Source organism: Pseudophryne corroboree, chromosome 10, assembly GCF_028390025.1.
Source record: "Pseudophryne corroboree isolate aPseCor3 chromosome 10, aPseCor3.hap2, whole genome shotgun sequence".
In the NCBI taxonomy this organism is placed as follows: domain Eukaryota; kingdom Metazoa; phylum Chordata; class Amphibia; order Anura; family Myobatrachidae; genus Pseudophryne; species Pseudophryne corroboree.
In genome coordinates this window covers 89,124,126-89,141,679 of record NC_086453.1, presented here as the reverse complement: position 1 = coordinate 89,141,679, position 17,554 = coordinate 89,124,126, and the positions used below count along the sequence as shown (strand labels likewise).

The 17,554-nt window shown below is 47.4% G+C and overlaps 1 protein-coding gene across 3 annotated transcripts in view; it reads right to left on the bottom strand.

Moving 5' to 3' along the window:
• SHANK1 (SH3 and multiple ankyrin repeat domains 1) overlaps window positions 1-17,554 on the bottom strand; it is a 994,257-nt gene that overhangs the window by 436,703 nt on the left and 540,000 nt on the right. For all 3 annotated transcript variants that reach the window (XM_063942588.1, XM_063942586.1, XM_063942587.1), the window contains 2 exons: window positions 5,839-5,905; window positions 2,547-2,829 (listed from right to left, as the gene is read on the bottom strand). In XM_063942588.1, the coding sequence (XP_063798658.1) occupies window positions 2,547-2,829; window positions 5,839-5,905 (350 nt within the window). The remainder of the gene's footprint in view (window positions 1-2,546; window positions 2,830-5,838; window positions 5,906-17,554) is intronic.

The following is a 17,554-nucleotide window of genomic DNA, read 5'->3' as shown; positions in this document are numbered from 1 at the left end:
CTTATGCAGCATTCTCTCAGTTGTGTTCAGTGTGCTGCAAATATCTGTGCTCAGTGTGCTGCAAATATCTGTGCTCAGTGTGCTGCAAATATCTACGTTCTCTGCCTGAAAAATGCTCCATATCTGTGCTCAGTGTGCTGCAAATATCTGTGCTCAGTGTGCTTTATTGTGGGGACTGGGGACCACCAGTATTATATAGTAGGAGGACAGTGCAGAGTTTTGCTGACCAGTGACCACCAGTATTATACGTTCTCTGCCTGAAAAACGCTCCATATCTGTGCTGCATTGTAGTATATAGTAGGAGGACAGTGCAGAATTTTGCTGACCAGTGACCACCAGTATTATATCAGTACGGTACAGTAGTCCACTGCTCTACCTACCTCTGTGTCGTCAAGTATACATCCATCCATACCTGTGGTGCATTTTAGTTGTTGTGCGCAGTAGTAGGAGGACAGTGCATAATTTTGGTGACCACCAGTATATAATATATAGCAGTACGGTACAGTAGTCCACTGCTCTACCTACCTCTGTGTCGTCAAGTATACATCCATCCATACCTGTGGTGCATTTTAGTTGTTGTGCGCAGTAGTAGGAGGACAGTGCATAATTTTGCTGACCACCAGTATATAATATATATAGCAGTACGGTACAGTAGTCCACTGCTCTACCTACCTCTGTGTCGTCAAGTATACTATCCATCCATACCTGTGGTGCATTTTAGTTGTTGTGCGCAGTAGTAGGAGGACAGTGCATAATTTTGCTGACCACCAGTATATAATATATAGCAGTACGGTACAGTAGTACACTGCTCTACCTTCTTCTGTGTCGTCAAGTATACTATCCATCCATACCTGTGGTGCATTTAAGTTGTTGTGCGCAGTATATATAGTAGGAGGACAGTGCATAATTTTGCTGACTACCAGTATATAATATATAGCAGTACGGTACAGTAGGCCATTGCTATTGATATATTACTGGCATATAATTCCACACATTAAAAAATGGAGAACAAAAATGTGGAGGGTAAAATAGGGAAAGATCAAGATCCACTTCCACCTCGTGCTGAAGCTGCTGCCACTAGTCATGGCCGAGACGTTGAAATGCCATCAACGTCGTCTGCCAAGGCCGATGCCCAATGTCATAGTAGAGAGCATGTAAAATCCAAAAAACAAAAGTTCAGTAAAATGACCCAAAAATCTAAATTAAAAGCGTCTGATGAGAAGCGTAAACTTGCCAATATGCCATTGACGACACGGAGTGGCAAGGAACGGCTGGGGCCCTGGCCTATGTTCATGGCTAGTGGTTCAGATTCACATGAGGATGGAAGCACTCATCCTCTCGTTAGAAAACTGCAGTGCCACTCCTAGATGGGCCAGGTGTTTGTGTCGGCCACTTGGGTCGCTTAGCTTAGCCACCTCATTGCACCTCTTTTTTTCTTTGCATCGTGTGCTGTTTGGGGACTATTTTTTTAAATATGCCATCCTGTCTGACACTGCAGTGCCACTCCTAGATGCGCCAGGTGTTTGTGTCGGCCACTTGGGTCGCTTAGCTTAGTCAGACAGCTACCTCATTGCACCTCTTTTTTTCTTTGCATCATGTGCTGTTTGGGGACTATTTTTTTAATCTTCCATCTTGTCTGACACTGCAGTGCCACTCCTAGATGGGCCAGGTGTTTGTGTCGGCTACTTGGGTCGCTTAGCTTAGTCACACAGCTACCTCATTGCACCTCTTTTTTTCTTTGCATCATGTGCTGTTTGGGGACTATTTTTTAAATCTGCCATCCTGTCTGACACTGCAGTGCCACTCCTAGGTGGGCCAGGTGTTTGTGTCGGCCACTTGGGTCACTTAGCTTAGCCATCCAGCGACCCCGGTGCAAATTTTAGGACTAAAAATAATATTGTGAGGTGTTCAGAATAGACTGGAAATGAGTGGAAATTATGGTTACTGAGGTTAATAATACTATGGGATCAAAATGACCCCCAAATTCTATGATTTAAGCTGTTTTTGAGGGTTTTTTGTAAATAAAACACCCGAATCCGACAAAAAAATTTCAGGGAGGTTTTGCCAAAACGCGTCCGAATCCAAAACACGGCCGCGGAACCGAATCCAAAACCAAAACACAAAACCCGAAAAATGTCCGATGCACATCACTAGAAATAATAAATATTAGCAATAATTCAACAGTTGTTCTCTGGTTACTGTAAATCATATATACACAGTAGAAAAAAAATGTGACAGCAAAGTATCTACAGAATACTGTACATCAGTTCAGCAAAGGTTAACAGTAAAAAAAAATGACAAAGAAATACAAACTGGTTTCTAAGCAAGTCTACCCAAGCACACTTGTAGGTATCTCCAAGCCTTGTCAGCTAATTAGCCTGTTTGAAACTCCATGTGCGGCCTTCCCACTTGAATTCGGTTTAGAGGGATGAAATGAGGACAAATGACTCCTCACTGAGGTGTTATTGCATATTATGAAAGCATGTAATAAGGTGTGAGACCGTTACTAACCAGGAGCAGCTATATTACTTAATAATAGAGAGTACCTGGGACGTCCACGCGGTTGTTTCTTGGACTCCTCTGTGTGGCTACTCCGTGAAGGTGACCGACTTCGCGCTCCCCTTGGGCTACTGGAGCTTCGCAGAGTTCCCCCTGAGACCTTTTGTCCCTGCAGAGTGACAGTGTTGGCAGTGGAAGCAGAGAAGACCATCCAGTCGGGCAGTGAGAGGCTGTTATCACTGTTGGCACGAAGGAGAACGTGGGGCACAGAGAGAGCTTTTCCACCCTCCCTACGATGGACAGCATAGGAAGGAGATTCCTGGAAGGGGACTGAGAACAAAATGTATTTCATATTATTAAGATCCATAAGAATCTTGACATTTGCGCAACAAATTGCAACAGGGGGAAATTTACTAAAAGGTGGTTTGTCAAAATTGCTGGTTTTCCACATTTACTAAAGGCAAACCCATGGACACCCACCAAAATATTAGTTTAGGAACCACCATCACATTGCTGTTCCGAGTTTTCACTAGGATCATAGGTGTGCGCAGGGGGTGTGCCTGGTGCGCACAGGCACCCCCTAATGTCCGGCACCCCGATCTCACATGCCTGATGCAGTGATCGCTGAGCAGGCTGATTACTGTCCCCTCTGCGTTGCACCCTGTCAGGACTGCATTACTGACTGGATGCCTGGGTTAATCAAGGGTGCACTGCCACCGGCTTTCAAACTCCCAGCTCCACCTCCATGTACAAAAACAGCGTGATGTGATTACGTCATGCTGCTCGCACGCCCACCCGTCACACCCGCCACATGCCCACCTCTCTCCTTCTATGCTATGCCAACGCCAGCCACTGATGAGGATCAGCATGCAGCCAGCGTTCCTCTTAGGAAGACAAATTCAATACTGGCAGGCGGACGGCAGCAGAATTGACACGTCACTTGTTTTTCCAGCAGCAGTACTAGTCTGCGACTGTCAGTGAGTAACTGACTTGTAAGTAAGCTGCTGCAGCTTGCAGGGGAAAGAGAGGGGGAGCCAGACCAGGCTGAGGAGGAGCAGTGTAATTGCAGTGAGTGCCATCAGGGGTGTTTGTTTGGTGCACACCACAACATCTGACAATGTATCTGCTTTATTAGGATTGGTACAAGGGTGGATATTTTATATTGCGTCGACCGTCAATAGATGGTGCTAGACATGCCCAAAAGGCAGCGCTAGACACACCCCTCCGACGGTGCACCCCCTTATAAAATGTGCTGCGCACGCCTATGACTAGGATAGGATAGAAAACTTCCAATTTATCAAGCGGTAGTTTTCAGAACCGCCAAAAAATCTATAGAATAACAGAAGTAGTTGTGACAGGAGAACACCAATTAACAATTGATTAAAATTGCACCTTTAATTAATAAATAATATTGCTCTCTTAATAAAAAATTTTCTCCATCATCAGCACTCCCTTAAAAGTGTATTGTGAGTCCTTGCTTCTGATTGGCCGCATAGATGTTCTGGGTTTTCCAATTGTTTAGCCCAAACTGCTGGCAATGTAGCCATTAATAAACTGGCAGGTTTCAATCCATCTCCGAAATGCAGAATAATGAATCTGGTGGTTTGGATGTGAAAGCTGCCGCAATTGTACAACCGTTTGAAAACGCCACCAAACTCGTTCTGTAGTACATTTCCTACTTGGTGTTTATATTTTGTCATTCTCATTTGTAATTGAAAAAATATCCCCCTAAAGAGTCTATACAGTATTCACATCTTTCAAAAAAAGTACAGTCCAAAACTGGCCTATGCTACTAAATATGCGCTTAAAACCACTTAACTGGCATGGTCAGATTTCATGAAACTGCGCTGTCCCACCCTGTCCCCCCATTTTTGATGAGGAGATCCGTTCTGCAGATGTGCATAATATAATGTTTAAATATTTTAAAAAATACATTTTCAACTTTATTAATTAAATTGCATTTTAAAAAACAATGTTGTTAACGCTTTTGAATGGAAAAATCGTCAGTTAAGTGGTTTTTTTAAAGAATAATTTGCAAATGTATCACCACTTAGTGGCCACCAGTGGTATTGCAGACATTATATATATATTTTTTTTGTGTCCGATACCCAAAAATCACTATCACCACTGTGGAATAAGTGTTGGCAAGGGATCAACTTCTGCTTTCACCGAATAACAGAAAGTAACCATTACCATTCAAAGAGGGACATTTAAGAAAACTTGTCTATAACAACCAATCAGATGCTTGCTATCAGTTTTGTACTACACTTTAAGTGCAAGCAAACATTTTATTGGCTGCTATAGCAACATCACTGCATTGCTGAGCCATGGTATGTGCTAATATACATTGTTTGTAACAAGATCCCCTACCTATTTTCCCATCCATTTGTCTCCCACCATTGTCAACATGGGTGAATACAACTTGTGCTCGCCGCTCACCCACTCTTCCCTTAGCTGTGTTCTGAATGGATAGAGCAAAAACTGCATGCAGAAGTATTATTGGTCCCTCTCTGAATAAGACACGAGCCCATGTCGGTCCACTCTGCCAGACAGTAGGAAGTAAGGTAAGAAGCAGTATGGGGTTCGGGCACCATCTGTATGGGGACTGCGCACCAGACTCCGAGGGGGTGAGTGTCCAGAGTGCTTACAGCGGACTGGGGTATTTATTACACACTATTCATCCAAGTGAATGAGTGCTTACAGGGGATACACAGCCAGTGCATATTCATTACTTACATCACAGGTTCTCATACACGGTCCTAGAGGCACTCCAACAGTCCAGGTTTAGGTATGTCCATGGCTCAGCACAGATGGTTAAATCAAGTTGACTTTGGTACTAATTAAGTCACCTGTATCAAAGAATGGATATACTTAAAACCTGGACCATTGGGGGTGTCTTGAGGACCGCAGAACCTCTGACTTAAGGCCCGTACACACTGGGCGATGTAATGGCCGTTCTCTTGAACGGCCGATACATCGCGGGACCGTCGGCCAGTGTGTACGAGCGATACGTCTGTGAACTCCGTCGTTCACAGACGTATCGCGTCGGCCGCGCAGCACAGCCGACAGCCAATATATCTAACGATATATTGGCCCGTCGCTGTGTGTGTACGGGCGGTCGGCCGACCGCCCGTACACATGCTGCGGCGGCCGGCGGTGATTGACAGGTGAACTGGGCGGGCGCGAGCGCCCGCCCAGTTCATGACGTCAGTCCCCCGACGGATCGGGCTGTGTGTATGCACAGCACACTGCCCGATCCGTACATAGATATATCTGCAGATCAATTGATCTGCAGATATATCTAATAGTGTGTACCCACCTTTAGATATATTTACTCACCAACATCAGTATCTCTGTGACTTTTTATCAACTCCCCCAGTTCAAAGTTTCCTGAAATAACAGCTACCTGCGGGCGAGATAGGAAAGCTGATTTAAATAAAGGAAATGTTTGGGTGAAGGAAGACAGATGGAGGAGATCATAATGGAGAGAGAGAGAGAGAGAGAGAGAGAGAGAAAGATTGGGAAATAGTCAAGCAGATAAGAAAATGCAGTAAATGGCTATTTGCAAACCGTCTTCTGGCATAGTGATAGCTTTGTGGAATGAGGCCGTGCAATGAATTGTGACAAATAATTCTAAATTATGCGCAACACTATAGCCAGCGGCGGAGGAAAGGAAATTAAAAACTAAATATACAAAACAAACCCTGGTTGGTAATGAACATGGGAAGTGAATGTTAAGTATCTCCTGGGAACAATCTAAGTTGCAGGATTTGCTGGTCAGACAGACAGGGCCTGAGCGATTCTAGCAACAACCCTTCATTTAGGCAAAGTGTAATTAATCTTGTAGTCCGTCAGGCCTCCTGCAGACTAATAGCTTTAGTCCTGTACTCACCATCTCTCCTGCTGCAAGACTGGGCATATGTATGCCTGAGGGGATAGTCATCAAATATATCTGCAGGATAATAACGGGTGTTTCCAGGGGGCAAATGTTAAGTACCTCCTGAATATACAGTATATGGGGGAACGCAGAACATATCCATCACGTTTTCAATCTCAAAAGCAACCACCAGAGATTTCTACTCGGCCGACTTCAACATGGTCCGGAATGTGTTCCCAGTAGCTAACGTCATCTTCACATGCCCTTAGCCTTTGCAGCCAATGGGCTACACTTTACAAAATTCACCAGGAGAGGGATCTGTAGGCTCCGTCCCCTGCAATGGGCGCTCACACGTGTTTGATCTGATGGCAGCATATGCACAGTAGAACAACAAGGTCCAAACCCAGAAGTAAAGTGACGGAAATAGCGATCACTTTACTTTTACACATAGCAGGGACAGGTTCCAATCAACCCTACATGTGTTTTTTTTTATACATCCAGGTAATACATGACTTCTTATTACAGATTAATAATAAATATACCCAATACTAAAAAATACCATAGTAGTAATGTGCATTCCAGATTTATATGCAACATACCAAAATAATTCCTAATAGCTGCCTACTGTGTCTTCGCCATTTGGTACCAGTTACTTGCCCACATTGGAGAGTACTTATTAACGTAGGTTGTATTAGATTGCAAGCTCTTACTCCCACCTGCACCTTCTCTATCAGCCTCTCAATCCTTGTTCTAATTCTCGGTATTCGCGCTGCAGAACTTTGTGGCACCTTTTAAATGACGGTAATGTTGATGATAAACATAGCTGCTATAAGTAAAACATTGAATATGATGCACCCACTGTCATAGGCCACACCTGATACACAAGGACACTGGGGGTCATTCCGAGTTGATCGCTCGCTAGCTAGTTTTAGCAGCCGTGCAAACGCTATGCCGCCGCCCTCTGGGGAGTGTATTTTAGCTTAGCAGAAGTGCGAACGCTTGTGCAGCCGAGCTCTGCAAAAACAGTTTGTGCAGTTTCTGAGTAGCTCTGAACCTACTCAGCGCTTGCGATCACTTCAGCCTATTCGTGTCCGGAGTTGACGTCATACACCCGCCCAGCGAATGCCCAGACACGCCTGTGTTTTTGCAAACACCCCTGAAAACGGTCAGTTGACACCCAGAAAAGCCCCTTTCCTGTCAATCTTCTTGCGGCCGCCAGTGCGAAGGAAAACTTTGCTAGAACCTGAGCACAACCACAAAGAGCTTTGCATACGTACGTTGCGCGTGCACATTGCGGGGCATGCGCAGAAATGCAGTTTTTTTACCTGATCGCTGCGCTGCGAAAATCGGCAGCGAGCGATCAACTCGGAATGACCCCCACTGCCCCAATATATTACGTCACATCCCCCTGTGGACTGTACCATTCCAAACAGTTCTGTTTAGGTGTACAGTAACCGACAGAATCCAAACACATGCTTTCATGGTAATTGCTGATAGATTTCTGTGTATGTCTGGACTGTGCAGGTCGTACCTGCCGTAAGTGAAGTAATAAATAATCTCCGCTGATTACATCAGTTTATTATTAACTTTATTAACTTTTATTCACAGGGCGCCACAAAGTGTCTGTAGCACCGTATATCATAAACACAAGAAACATTTCACAGTAGCAGAGACGGAAAGTGATACTGTGGTTAGAGATAATTTTAATAGGGAAGCTAAAAGCCATATTAGATTCTTAGAAATACAAAGGGCCGGTCTGGGAAATAACCATAAACGTTTCTCCTTCTGTTACTAAACCTTTTTTATTATGCCATAAAATGAGATTGAATATGATTGGCATAGAAGGAATGAATGTAAACTTTACTGTGGTGTAAACGTTACTGTGATTGGTAGTAGCATAGTCTATACATAATGTATTTACAGTATATAACACATTCTGTCAGAGCCGTGTCTCCTCAGATCTCCTCAGCACTGTCCCTGGATGCGGCCTCGTCTGGCTCTGGGCTGCACAGAAGATCTCACGAGAGATCTTGCACATGCCCAGTGAGCCGGCCAGGCGGGGAGACACAGAGCTTCAGCACTAGGCTGATGCACTGTGGGGGACTGACAGGGATCGCAGGAGGGGGGAGTTTTCACTCGTCCACTCCAGCAAACGAGAAGTTAATAGCCAACCTGTTGCTCGCCATCTTTTGTGAAACTACATGTCCCAGCATGCCCTACTACAGTTTTGCTATTTGGGGAATGCTGGGATGTGTAGTTTCACAACAGCTGGAGAGCCACAGGTTGGTCAGGCCTGTGTTAATACATCACATTGCTAGTGCTGCCTGCTTTGCCTCGGTAAAGAGGCGACACAGGAAGAGAAACACCGGCACGATTAGTGCCTGGATAATACATCTACCCCTGAGTGATTCCAATGTGCGGACATAATAAACAAAATATTATTTATTCAGACTTAGGGGGTCTGTGTACTAAGACTTGGAGAGAGATAAAGTGGACGGCGATAAAGTACCAGCCAATCAGCTACTAACTGTCACTGTCACAGGCTGGGTTTGAAACATGATTGGCTGGTACTTTATATCTCTCCACATTATCTCTCTCCAAGGCTTAGTACATTGACCCCTTAGAGTTTTAAACGGGAATGAATTCTAAAAGGGAAAAATGTATCAAAAACAGATAAAGTGAAGAAAGATAAAGTACCAACCAATCATCTCCTAACTACCATGTTGCAGGCTGTGTTTGAAAAAAATGACAGGTAGGAGCTGTTTGGTTGGTACTTTATCTCTCTTCGCCTTATTTCTATCCAAGCTTTGATACATCTTCCCCAAAGTCTCTTCTCATGGCACAAAACATCATTTCTCTTACGTCCTAGAGGATGCTGGGGACTCCAAATGGACCATGGGGTATAGACGGGATCCGCAGGAGACATGGGCACACTAAAAGACTTTGACTGGGTGTGAACTGGCTCCTCCCTCTATGCCCCTCCTCCAGACCTCAGTTAGACTTTGTGCCCAGGACTGACTGGACACTCACAGGGGAGCTCTCCTGAGTTTCTCTGGAAAGACTTTTGTTAGGTTTTTTATTTTCAGGGAGTCCTGCTGGCTACAGGCTCCCTGCAGCGTGGGAGTGAGGGGAGAGAAGCAGGACCTACTTCTTCTTAGTTAAGGGCTCTGCTTCTCGGCTACTGGACACCATTAGCTCCAGAGGGTTCGATCACTTGGTGCGCCTAGCTGCTTGTTCCCGGAGCCGCGCCGTCACCTCCTCACAGAAGCCAGAAGAAAGAAGTCGGGTGAATATGAGAAGATCAGAAGACTTCAGGACGGCAGAAGACTTCAGTAACGGAAGGTACAGCACAGCTCCCACACACATCACCAACGGTAGTTACAGGGTGCAGGGCGCTGGGGGCGCCCTGGGCAGCATGTTATTGAGGTCGGGGACCGGCAGAAGGCTTTCGGTGCCTCGGCACCGTTTCTTAAACCCCCGCCGGCATCTTTTTCATTTTAAAATTTGGCGGGCCGAAGCACGCCGGGAAGGGGGCAGAGCTTCGTCCCGCGGCTCACAGGCGCCACCTTCTCCTTCAACACGCGGCTGAATGAGACGCTGCCGGGACCTCCACATTCCTCTCACAAGAACGGGGAGATATTCAGAAGGGGGGGGGGCCGCAGTGTGGTGCTTCTTATCATTATATATTAAGCAGCGCTGGGTACATATATCTTCTGTCGGGATATATGGGCGCTGGGGTGTGAGCTGGCATACTCCCTCTGTGTCCTCTATCTGGGCTTCATTGTCGGCCTGTCACCTAGCTGGGACGTTCTGTGTGTATCTGTGTGTCGGTACTACGTGTCGGCATGTCTGAGGCTGAATGTTATTCACCAGAGGAGGTTATTGGGGGAGCGGAAGCGGGGCTAGATTTGGGACTGTCGACGCAGCCGACACCTGATTTACTCTCATTGCTCAGTACGATAAATTCGAATGTAGCTTCTTTATCAAAGAGGTTGGACAAGTCTGAGTCACAGACACAGTTGTGGAAAAAGTCCATGGAAGAGGCTTTGTCTCAGGTACAGACCCCATCTGGGTCGCAAAAGCAGCCATTTACTCAAGTGGTAGATACGGATACCGACACGGACTCTGATTCCGAGGTCGATTTCACTGAGGCTGCTTTACATCCACGATTAGTTAAGAGTATTCAGTACATGATTGTGGTTATAAAAGATGTTTTACACATTTCTGATGAACCTGCGGTACAGGAAACAAGGATTTGCTTGTTTAAGGGAAAAAACCTAAGGTGAAGTTTCCCCCCTCTCATGAAATGAATACTCTTTGTGAAAAGGCTTGGAAGTCGCCGGCTAAGAGGTGGCAGATTCCCAAGAGGATTTATATGGCATATCCGTTCCCCTCTGATGACAGGGAAAAATGGGAGGCGTCTCCAAATGTTGACAGCTCTATCTCGCTTGTCTAAGAAAGTGGCGCTTCCGTCTCCTGACACGACAGCTCTCAAAGAACCGACGGATCGCAAGCTGGAGACGTCTCTGAAGTCCATTTTCGCTAATTCGGGTGCATTGCTCAGACCTGCTGTGGCGTCGGTATGGGTGAGTAGTGCTATTGCTAAATGGGCTGAGAATTTAGCTAATGATATGGATACCCTTGATAAAGATAATGTTCTTTTGACTTTTGGTTATATCAAGGACGCTGCAGATTACCTGAAGGATGCGGCGAGGGATGTCTGTCTCTTGGGATCAAGAGCCAATGCCATGTCGATATCAGCCAGGAGGGCGTTGTGGATCCATCAATGGAATGCTGATGCCGACTCCAAGAGAGCTATGGAAGCGTTACCCTTCAAAGGTACTGTCTTGTTTGGGGACGGCTTGGCTGACCTGGTCTCGACCGCGACTGCGGGTAAGTCCTCTTTTCTTCCTTATGTTCCCACACAACAGTAAAAGGCACCACATCAGCAGATGCAGTCCTTTCGTCACAATAAATACAGGCGTGGAAAAGGTTCGTCCTTCCTCGCTTCAAAAGGTAGAGGAAGAGGAAGGAAACCACCTGCAGTGTCAGGCGCCCAGGACCAAAAGTCCTCCCCTGCTTCTACCAAGTCCACCGCATGACGTTGGGGCTTCCCTGGGGGAGTCCGGACCGGTGGGGGGCCGTCTACAAATATTCAGTCAGGTCTGGATTCAATCAGACCTGGATCCTTGGGTCCTAGAGATTGTGTCTCAGGGATATAAGATGGAGTTTCGGGAGATACCCCCTCACCGGTTCTTCATTTCGGCGTTACCAGTAGCTCTTCCGGACAGGGAGGTGGTACTGGCAGCGATACAAAAATTGTGTTTACAGAGGGTCATTGTTCCCGTTTCCTCGTCCCAATGGGGGGAGGGGTTCTACTCGAGCCTCTTTGTTGTGCCGAAACCGGACGGTTCGGTCAGACCAATTCTAAATCTAAAATCCCTCAATCCATACTTAAAAGTTTTCAAGTTCAAGATGGAATCTCTTCGAGCGGTAATTGCCAGCCTGGAAGGGGGGGATTTTATGGCATCAGTCGACATAAAGGATGCCTACTTACATGTCCCGATATGTCCTTCACATCAGGCCTTCCTCAGGTTTGCGATACAGGATTCTCATTACCAATTTCAGACGTTGCCGTTTGGGCTTTCCACGGCTCCGAGGATTTTCACCAAAGTCATGGCGGAAATTATGGTTCTCCTTCGCAAACAAGGGGTTACAATTATCCCGTACTTGGACAATCTCCTGATAAAGGCGAGGTCCAAGGAACGGTTGCTGAGAAGTGTAAATTTGTCACTGTCGGTTCTGCGACAGCACGGTTGAGTACTCAATTTGCCAAAATCTCAGTTGATTCCGACCACTCGGCTGCCTTTTCTGGGCATGATTCTGGACACGGATTTACAGAAAGTATTTCTTCCAGAAGAAAAAGCTCTGGAACTGCAGACGATGGTCAGGGAACTTCTGAGGCCGACGAGTGTGTCGATCCATCACTGTACTCGGGTTCTGGGGAAAATGGTTGCGGCGTACGAAGCCATTCCATTTGGCAGGTTTCATGCCCGGGTGTTTCAGTGGGACTTGCTGAGCAAATGGTCCGGGTCTCACCTGCACATGCACCGGAAGATAAGTCTATCTCCCAGAGCCAGAATTTCTCTCCTGTGGTGGCTACAAAGTCCTCCCCTCCTAGGGGGACGCCGGTTCGGTATCCAGGATTGGGTACTTCTGACAACAGATGCAACTCTCCGGGGCTGGGGCGCAGTCACCCAAGGAAGGAACTTCCAGGGGAGATGGTCGCTCCAGGAAGCTTGTCTCCACATAAATGTTCTCGAGTTAAGAGCCACTTACAACGGCCTGCTGCAAGCAAGAAGCCTTCTCCAGGGTCGACCTGTCCTGGTACAGTCAGACAATATCACAGCGGTGGCACATATAAACCGTCAAGGCGGAACAAGGAGCAGAGCGGCAATGGCGGAGGCCACAAGAATCCTTCGCTGGGCGGAACAACACGTGAGCGCCCTGTCAGCAGTCTTCCTACCGGGAGTGGACAACTGGGAAGCAGATTTCCTCAGCAGACACGATCTCCATCCGGGAGAGTGGGCTCTTCACCAAGAGGTATTTGCAGAGGTGACAAAATGTTGGGGAATTCCGTTGATCGACATGATGGCGTCTCGTCTCAACAAGAAGCTCCCGAGGTATTGTTCCAGGTCAAGGGACCCCCAAGCCAGTGCAGTGGACGCCCTGGTGTCTCCGTGGGTGTTCCAGTCGGTGTATGCGTTCCCTCCACTTCCTCTCATTCCAAAGGTACTGGGGATCATTCCACGAGCAAGGGTTCAGGCGATTCTCATCGTTCCAGATTAGCCAAGAAGGGCCTGGTACCCGGATCTTCAAGAATTACTGGTGGAAGATCCTTGGCCGCTTCCTCTAAGAGAGGACCTGTTGTTGCAGGGTCCATGCGCGATTCCAGACTTACCGCGGCTGCGTTTGACGGCATGGAGGTTGAGCGCCAGATCTTAGCTCGTAAGGGTATCCCCAGGGAGGTCATTCCAACTCTCATTAAGGCTAGGAAGGAGGTTACGGCGAAACATTATCACTGTATTTGGAGAAAGTATGTTTCCTGGTGTGAGTCTAAAATGGCTGCTGCGGAAGATTTTCACTTGGGGCGCTTTCTCCACTTTTTACAGGCGGGAGTAGACGCAGGCCTGAAATTAGGTTCCATCAAAGTGCAGATTTCGGCTTTGTCTATTTTCTTTCAAAAAGAATTAGCTATCCTCCCAGAGGTTCAGACTTTTGTGAAAGGAGTAATGCATATCAATCCTCCGTTTGTGCCTCCTGTAGCTCCATGGGAGCTGGATGTGGTCTTACGGTTTCTCATGTCTTCCTGGTTTGAACCTTTGCGTAAGGTTGAATTAAAATTTCTCACTTGGAAGGTAGTTATGCTGTTGGCGCTGGCGTCTGCCAGGCAGGTGTCAGAGTTGGCGGCCTTATCTCATAAGAGCCCGTACTTGATTTTTCATTCGGATAGGGCATAATTGAGGACTCGTCAACAATTTCTGCCGAAGGTGGTTTCTTCATTTCACATTAACCAACCTATTGTGGTCCCGGTGGCTACGGAGGCTGTGGCGATTCCAAAATCTCTGGATGTTGTAAGAGCGTTGAAGATCTACGTCACTAGGACAGCTGTTGCCAGAAAAACTGAGGCGCTTTTTGTCTTGTATGCTTCCAACAAAATTGGTCATCCTGCTTCAAAACAGACTATTGCACGCTGTATTTGTAGTACGATTCAGCAGGCTCATTCTTCGGCCGGACAACCGGTGCCGAAGTCAGTAAAAGCCCATTCTACCAGAAAAGTGGGCTCATCTTGGGCGGCTGCCCGAGGCGTCTCAGCGTTACAGCTTTGCCGAGCAGCTACTTGGTCGGGTTCAAACACTTTTCCTAAGTTCTATAAGTTTGATACCCTGGCTGATGAGGACCTTGCGTTTGCTCAGTCGGTGCTGCAGAGTCGTCCGCACTCTCCCGCCCATTCTGGAGCTTTGGTATAAACCCCATGGTCCTTTTGGAGTCCCAAGTATCCTCTAGGACGTAAGAGAAAATAGGATTTTGGTACTTACCGATAAATCCTTTTCTCCTAGTCCGTAGAGGATGCTGGGCGCCCATCCCAGTGCGGACTGTTACTTGCAGTGTTTTCTTGCTAGTTAAATTAGTTTATAGTTATACACGGGTTGTGTATTTCTTGTTTCAGCTTGTTGCTGTTGTTAATTCTTACTGTTATCTGGTTTAATGTTACTCTGGTTGTACGGTATGTTTGTGGTGTGGGCTGGTATGTTGGTAGCCCTTAGTTTAAACAAAAATCTTTCCTCGAAATGTCCGTCTCTCCTGGGCACTGTTCCTATAACTGAGGTCTGGAGGAGGGGCATAGAGGGAGGAGCCAGTTCACACCCAGATTAAGTCTTTTCAGTGTACCCAAGCTCCTGCGGATCCCATCTATACCCCATGGTCCTTTTGGAGTCCCCAGCATCCTCTACGGACTAGGAGAAAAGGATTTATCGGTAAGTACCAAAATCCTATTTTCTCTGACGTCCTAGTGGATGCTGGGAACTCCGTAAGGACCATGGGGAATAGACGGGCTCCGCAGGAGACTGGGCACTCTAAAAGAAAGATTAGGTACTATCTGGTGTGCACTGGCTCCTCCCTCTATGCCCCTCCTCCAGACCTCAGTTAGAATCTGTGCCCGGCCAGAGCTGGGTGCTCCTAGTGGGCTCTCCTGAGCTTGCTAGAAAGAAAGTATTTGTTAGGTTTTTTATTTTCAGTGAGATCTGCTGGCAACAGACTCACTGCTACGTGGGACTGAGGGGAGAGAAGCAAACCTACCTGCGTGCAGCTAGCTTGTGCTTCTTAGGCTACTGGACACCAATAGCTCCAGAGGGTTCGAACACAGGGCCTGACCTCGATCGTCCGTTCCCGGAGCCGCGCCGCCGTCCCCCTTGCAGAGCCAGAAGACAGAAGAAGAAGATGAAATCGGCGGCTGAAGACTCCGGTCTTCATTAAGGTAGCGCACAGCACTGCAGCTGTGCGCCATTGCTCCCACAGCACACCACACACTCCGGTCACTGTAGGGTGCAGGGCGCTGGGGGGGGGGGGGGCGCCCTGGGCAGCAATTATATTACCTTTTGGCTAAATATACACATAGTACAGTCAGTTAACTGTATATGTGTAAAAAAAACCGCCATTAAGTTAAAGAAAACGCGGGACAGAAGCCCGCCGCTGAGCGGGCGGGGCCTTCTTCCTCAGCACACCAGCGCCATTTTCCCTTCACAGCTCCGCTGGAAGCACGCTCCCCAGGCTCTCCCCTGCAGTATCCAGGTACAAGACGGGTTAAAAAGAGAGGGGGGGCACATAAATTTAGGCGCAAAATAGATACAAACAAGCAGCTATTGGGATAATCACTTATTAGCAGTGTAAATCCCTGTGTTATATAGCGCTGTGGTGTGTGCTGGGCTACTCTCTCTCTGTCTCCCCAAAGGACTTTGTGGGGTCCTGTCCTCAGTCTGAGCATTCCCTGTGTGTGTGCGGTGTGTCGGTACGGCTGTGTCGACATGTTTGATGAGGAGGGTTACGTGGAGGCAAAGCAGGGGCAGATACATGTGGTGTCACCTCCGACGGGGCCGACACCTGATTGGATGGATATGTGGAAGGTCTTAACCGACAATGTCAACTTCTTACATAAAAGGTTCGATGACGCAGCAGCCTTGGGACAGCCAGGGTCTCAGCCCGCGCCTGCCCAGGCGACTCAGAAGCCGTCAGGGGCTCATAAACGCCCGCTAGCTCTGATGGTAGACACAGATGTCGACACGGAGTCTGACTCCAGTGTAGATGAGGATGAGACAAATGTACAGTCTACAAAAGCCATCCGATGCATGATTACTGCAATGAAAGATGTATTGCACATTTCTGATATTAACCCGGTTACCACCAAAAGGGGTATTATGTTTGGGGAGAAAAAGCAGCCAGTGACTTTTCCCCCATCTGATGAATTAAATGATTTGTGTGAAGAAGCGTGGAGTTCCCCTGATAAGAAACTAGTGATTTCTAAGAGGTTACTGATGGCGTACCCTTTCCCGCCAACGGATAGGTTACGTTGGGAAACATCCCCTAGGGTGGACAAGGCGCTAACACGCTTATCTAAAAGGGTGGCACTGCCGTCTCAGGATACGGCCGCCCTAAAGGATCCTGCGGATAGAAAGCAGGAAGCTATCCTGAAGTCTGTGTATACACACTCTGGTACTCTACTGAGACCTGCTATTGCTTCAGCCTGGATGTGTAGTGCTGCAGCAGCATGGACTGATACCCTGTCAGACAACATTGATTCCCTCAACAGGGATACTATTTTGCTAACCATCGAACATATAAAAGACGTCGTCTTATATATGCGGGATGCACAGAGGGACATTTGCCTGCTGGCATCTAGAATTAATGCAATGTCCATTTCTGCCAGGAGAGTATTATGGACTCGGCAGTGGACAGGTGATGCTGATTCTAAAAAACATATGGAGGTTTTGCCTTATAAGGGTGAGGAATTATTTGGGGACGGTCTCTCGGACCTCGTATCCACAGCAACTGCTGGGAAGTCGACTTTTTTACCTCAGGTTCCCTCACAGCCTAAGAAAGCACCATATTATCAAATGCAGTCCTTTCAGCCTCAGAAAGGCAAGCGGGTCACAGGAGCATCCTTTCTGGCCAGAGGCAAGGGTAGAGGAAAGAAGCTGCACCAGGCAGCCAGTTCCCAGGATCAAAAATCCTCCCCTGCTTCCACTAAGTCCACCGCATGACGTTGGGGCTCCACAGGCGGAGCCAGGTGCGGTGGGGGCGCGTCTCCGAAACTTCAGCAACCAGTGGGTTCGCTCACAAGTGGATCTATGGGCTGTACAAATTGTATCTCAGGGATACAAGCTGGAGTTCGAGGCGACTCCCCCTCGCCGTTACCTCAAATCAGCCTTGCCAGCTGCTCCCAGGGAAAGGGAGGTAGTACTGGCGGCAATTCACAAGCTGTACCTCCAGCAGGTGATAATCAACGTCCCCCTCCTTCAACAGGGCAGGGGTTACTATTCCACAATGTTTGTGGTACCGAAACCGGACGGTTCGGTGAGACCCATCCTGAATTTAAAATCCTTGAACACTTATATAAAGAAG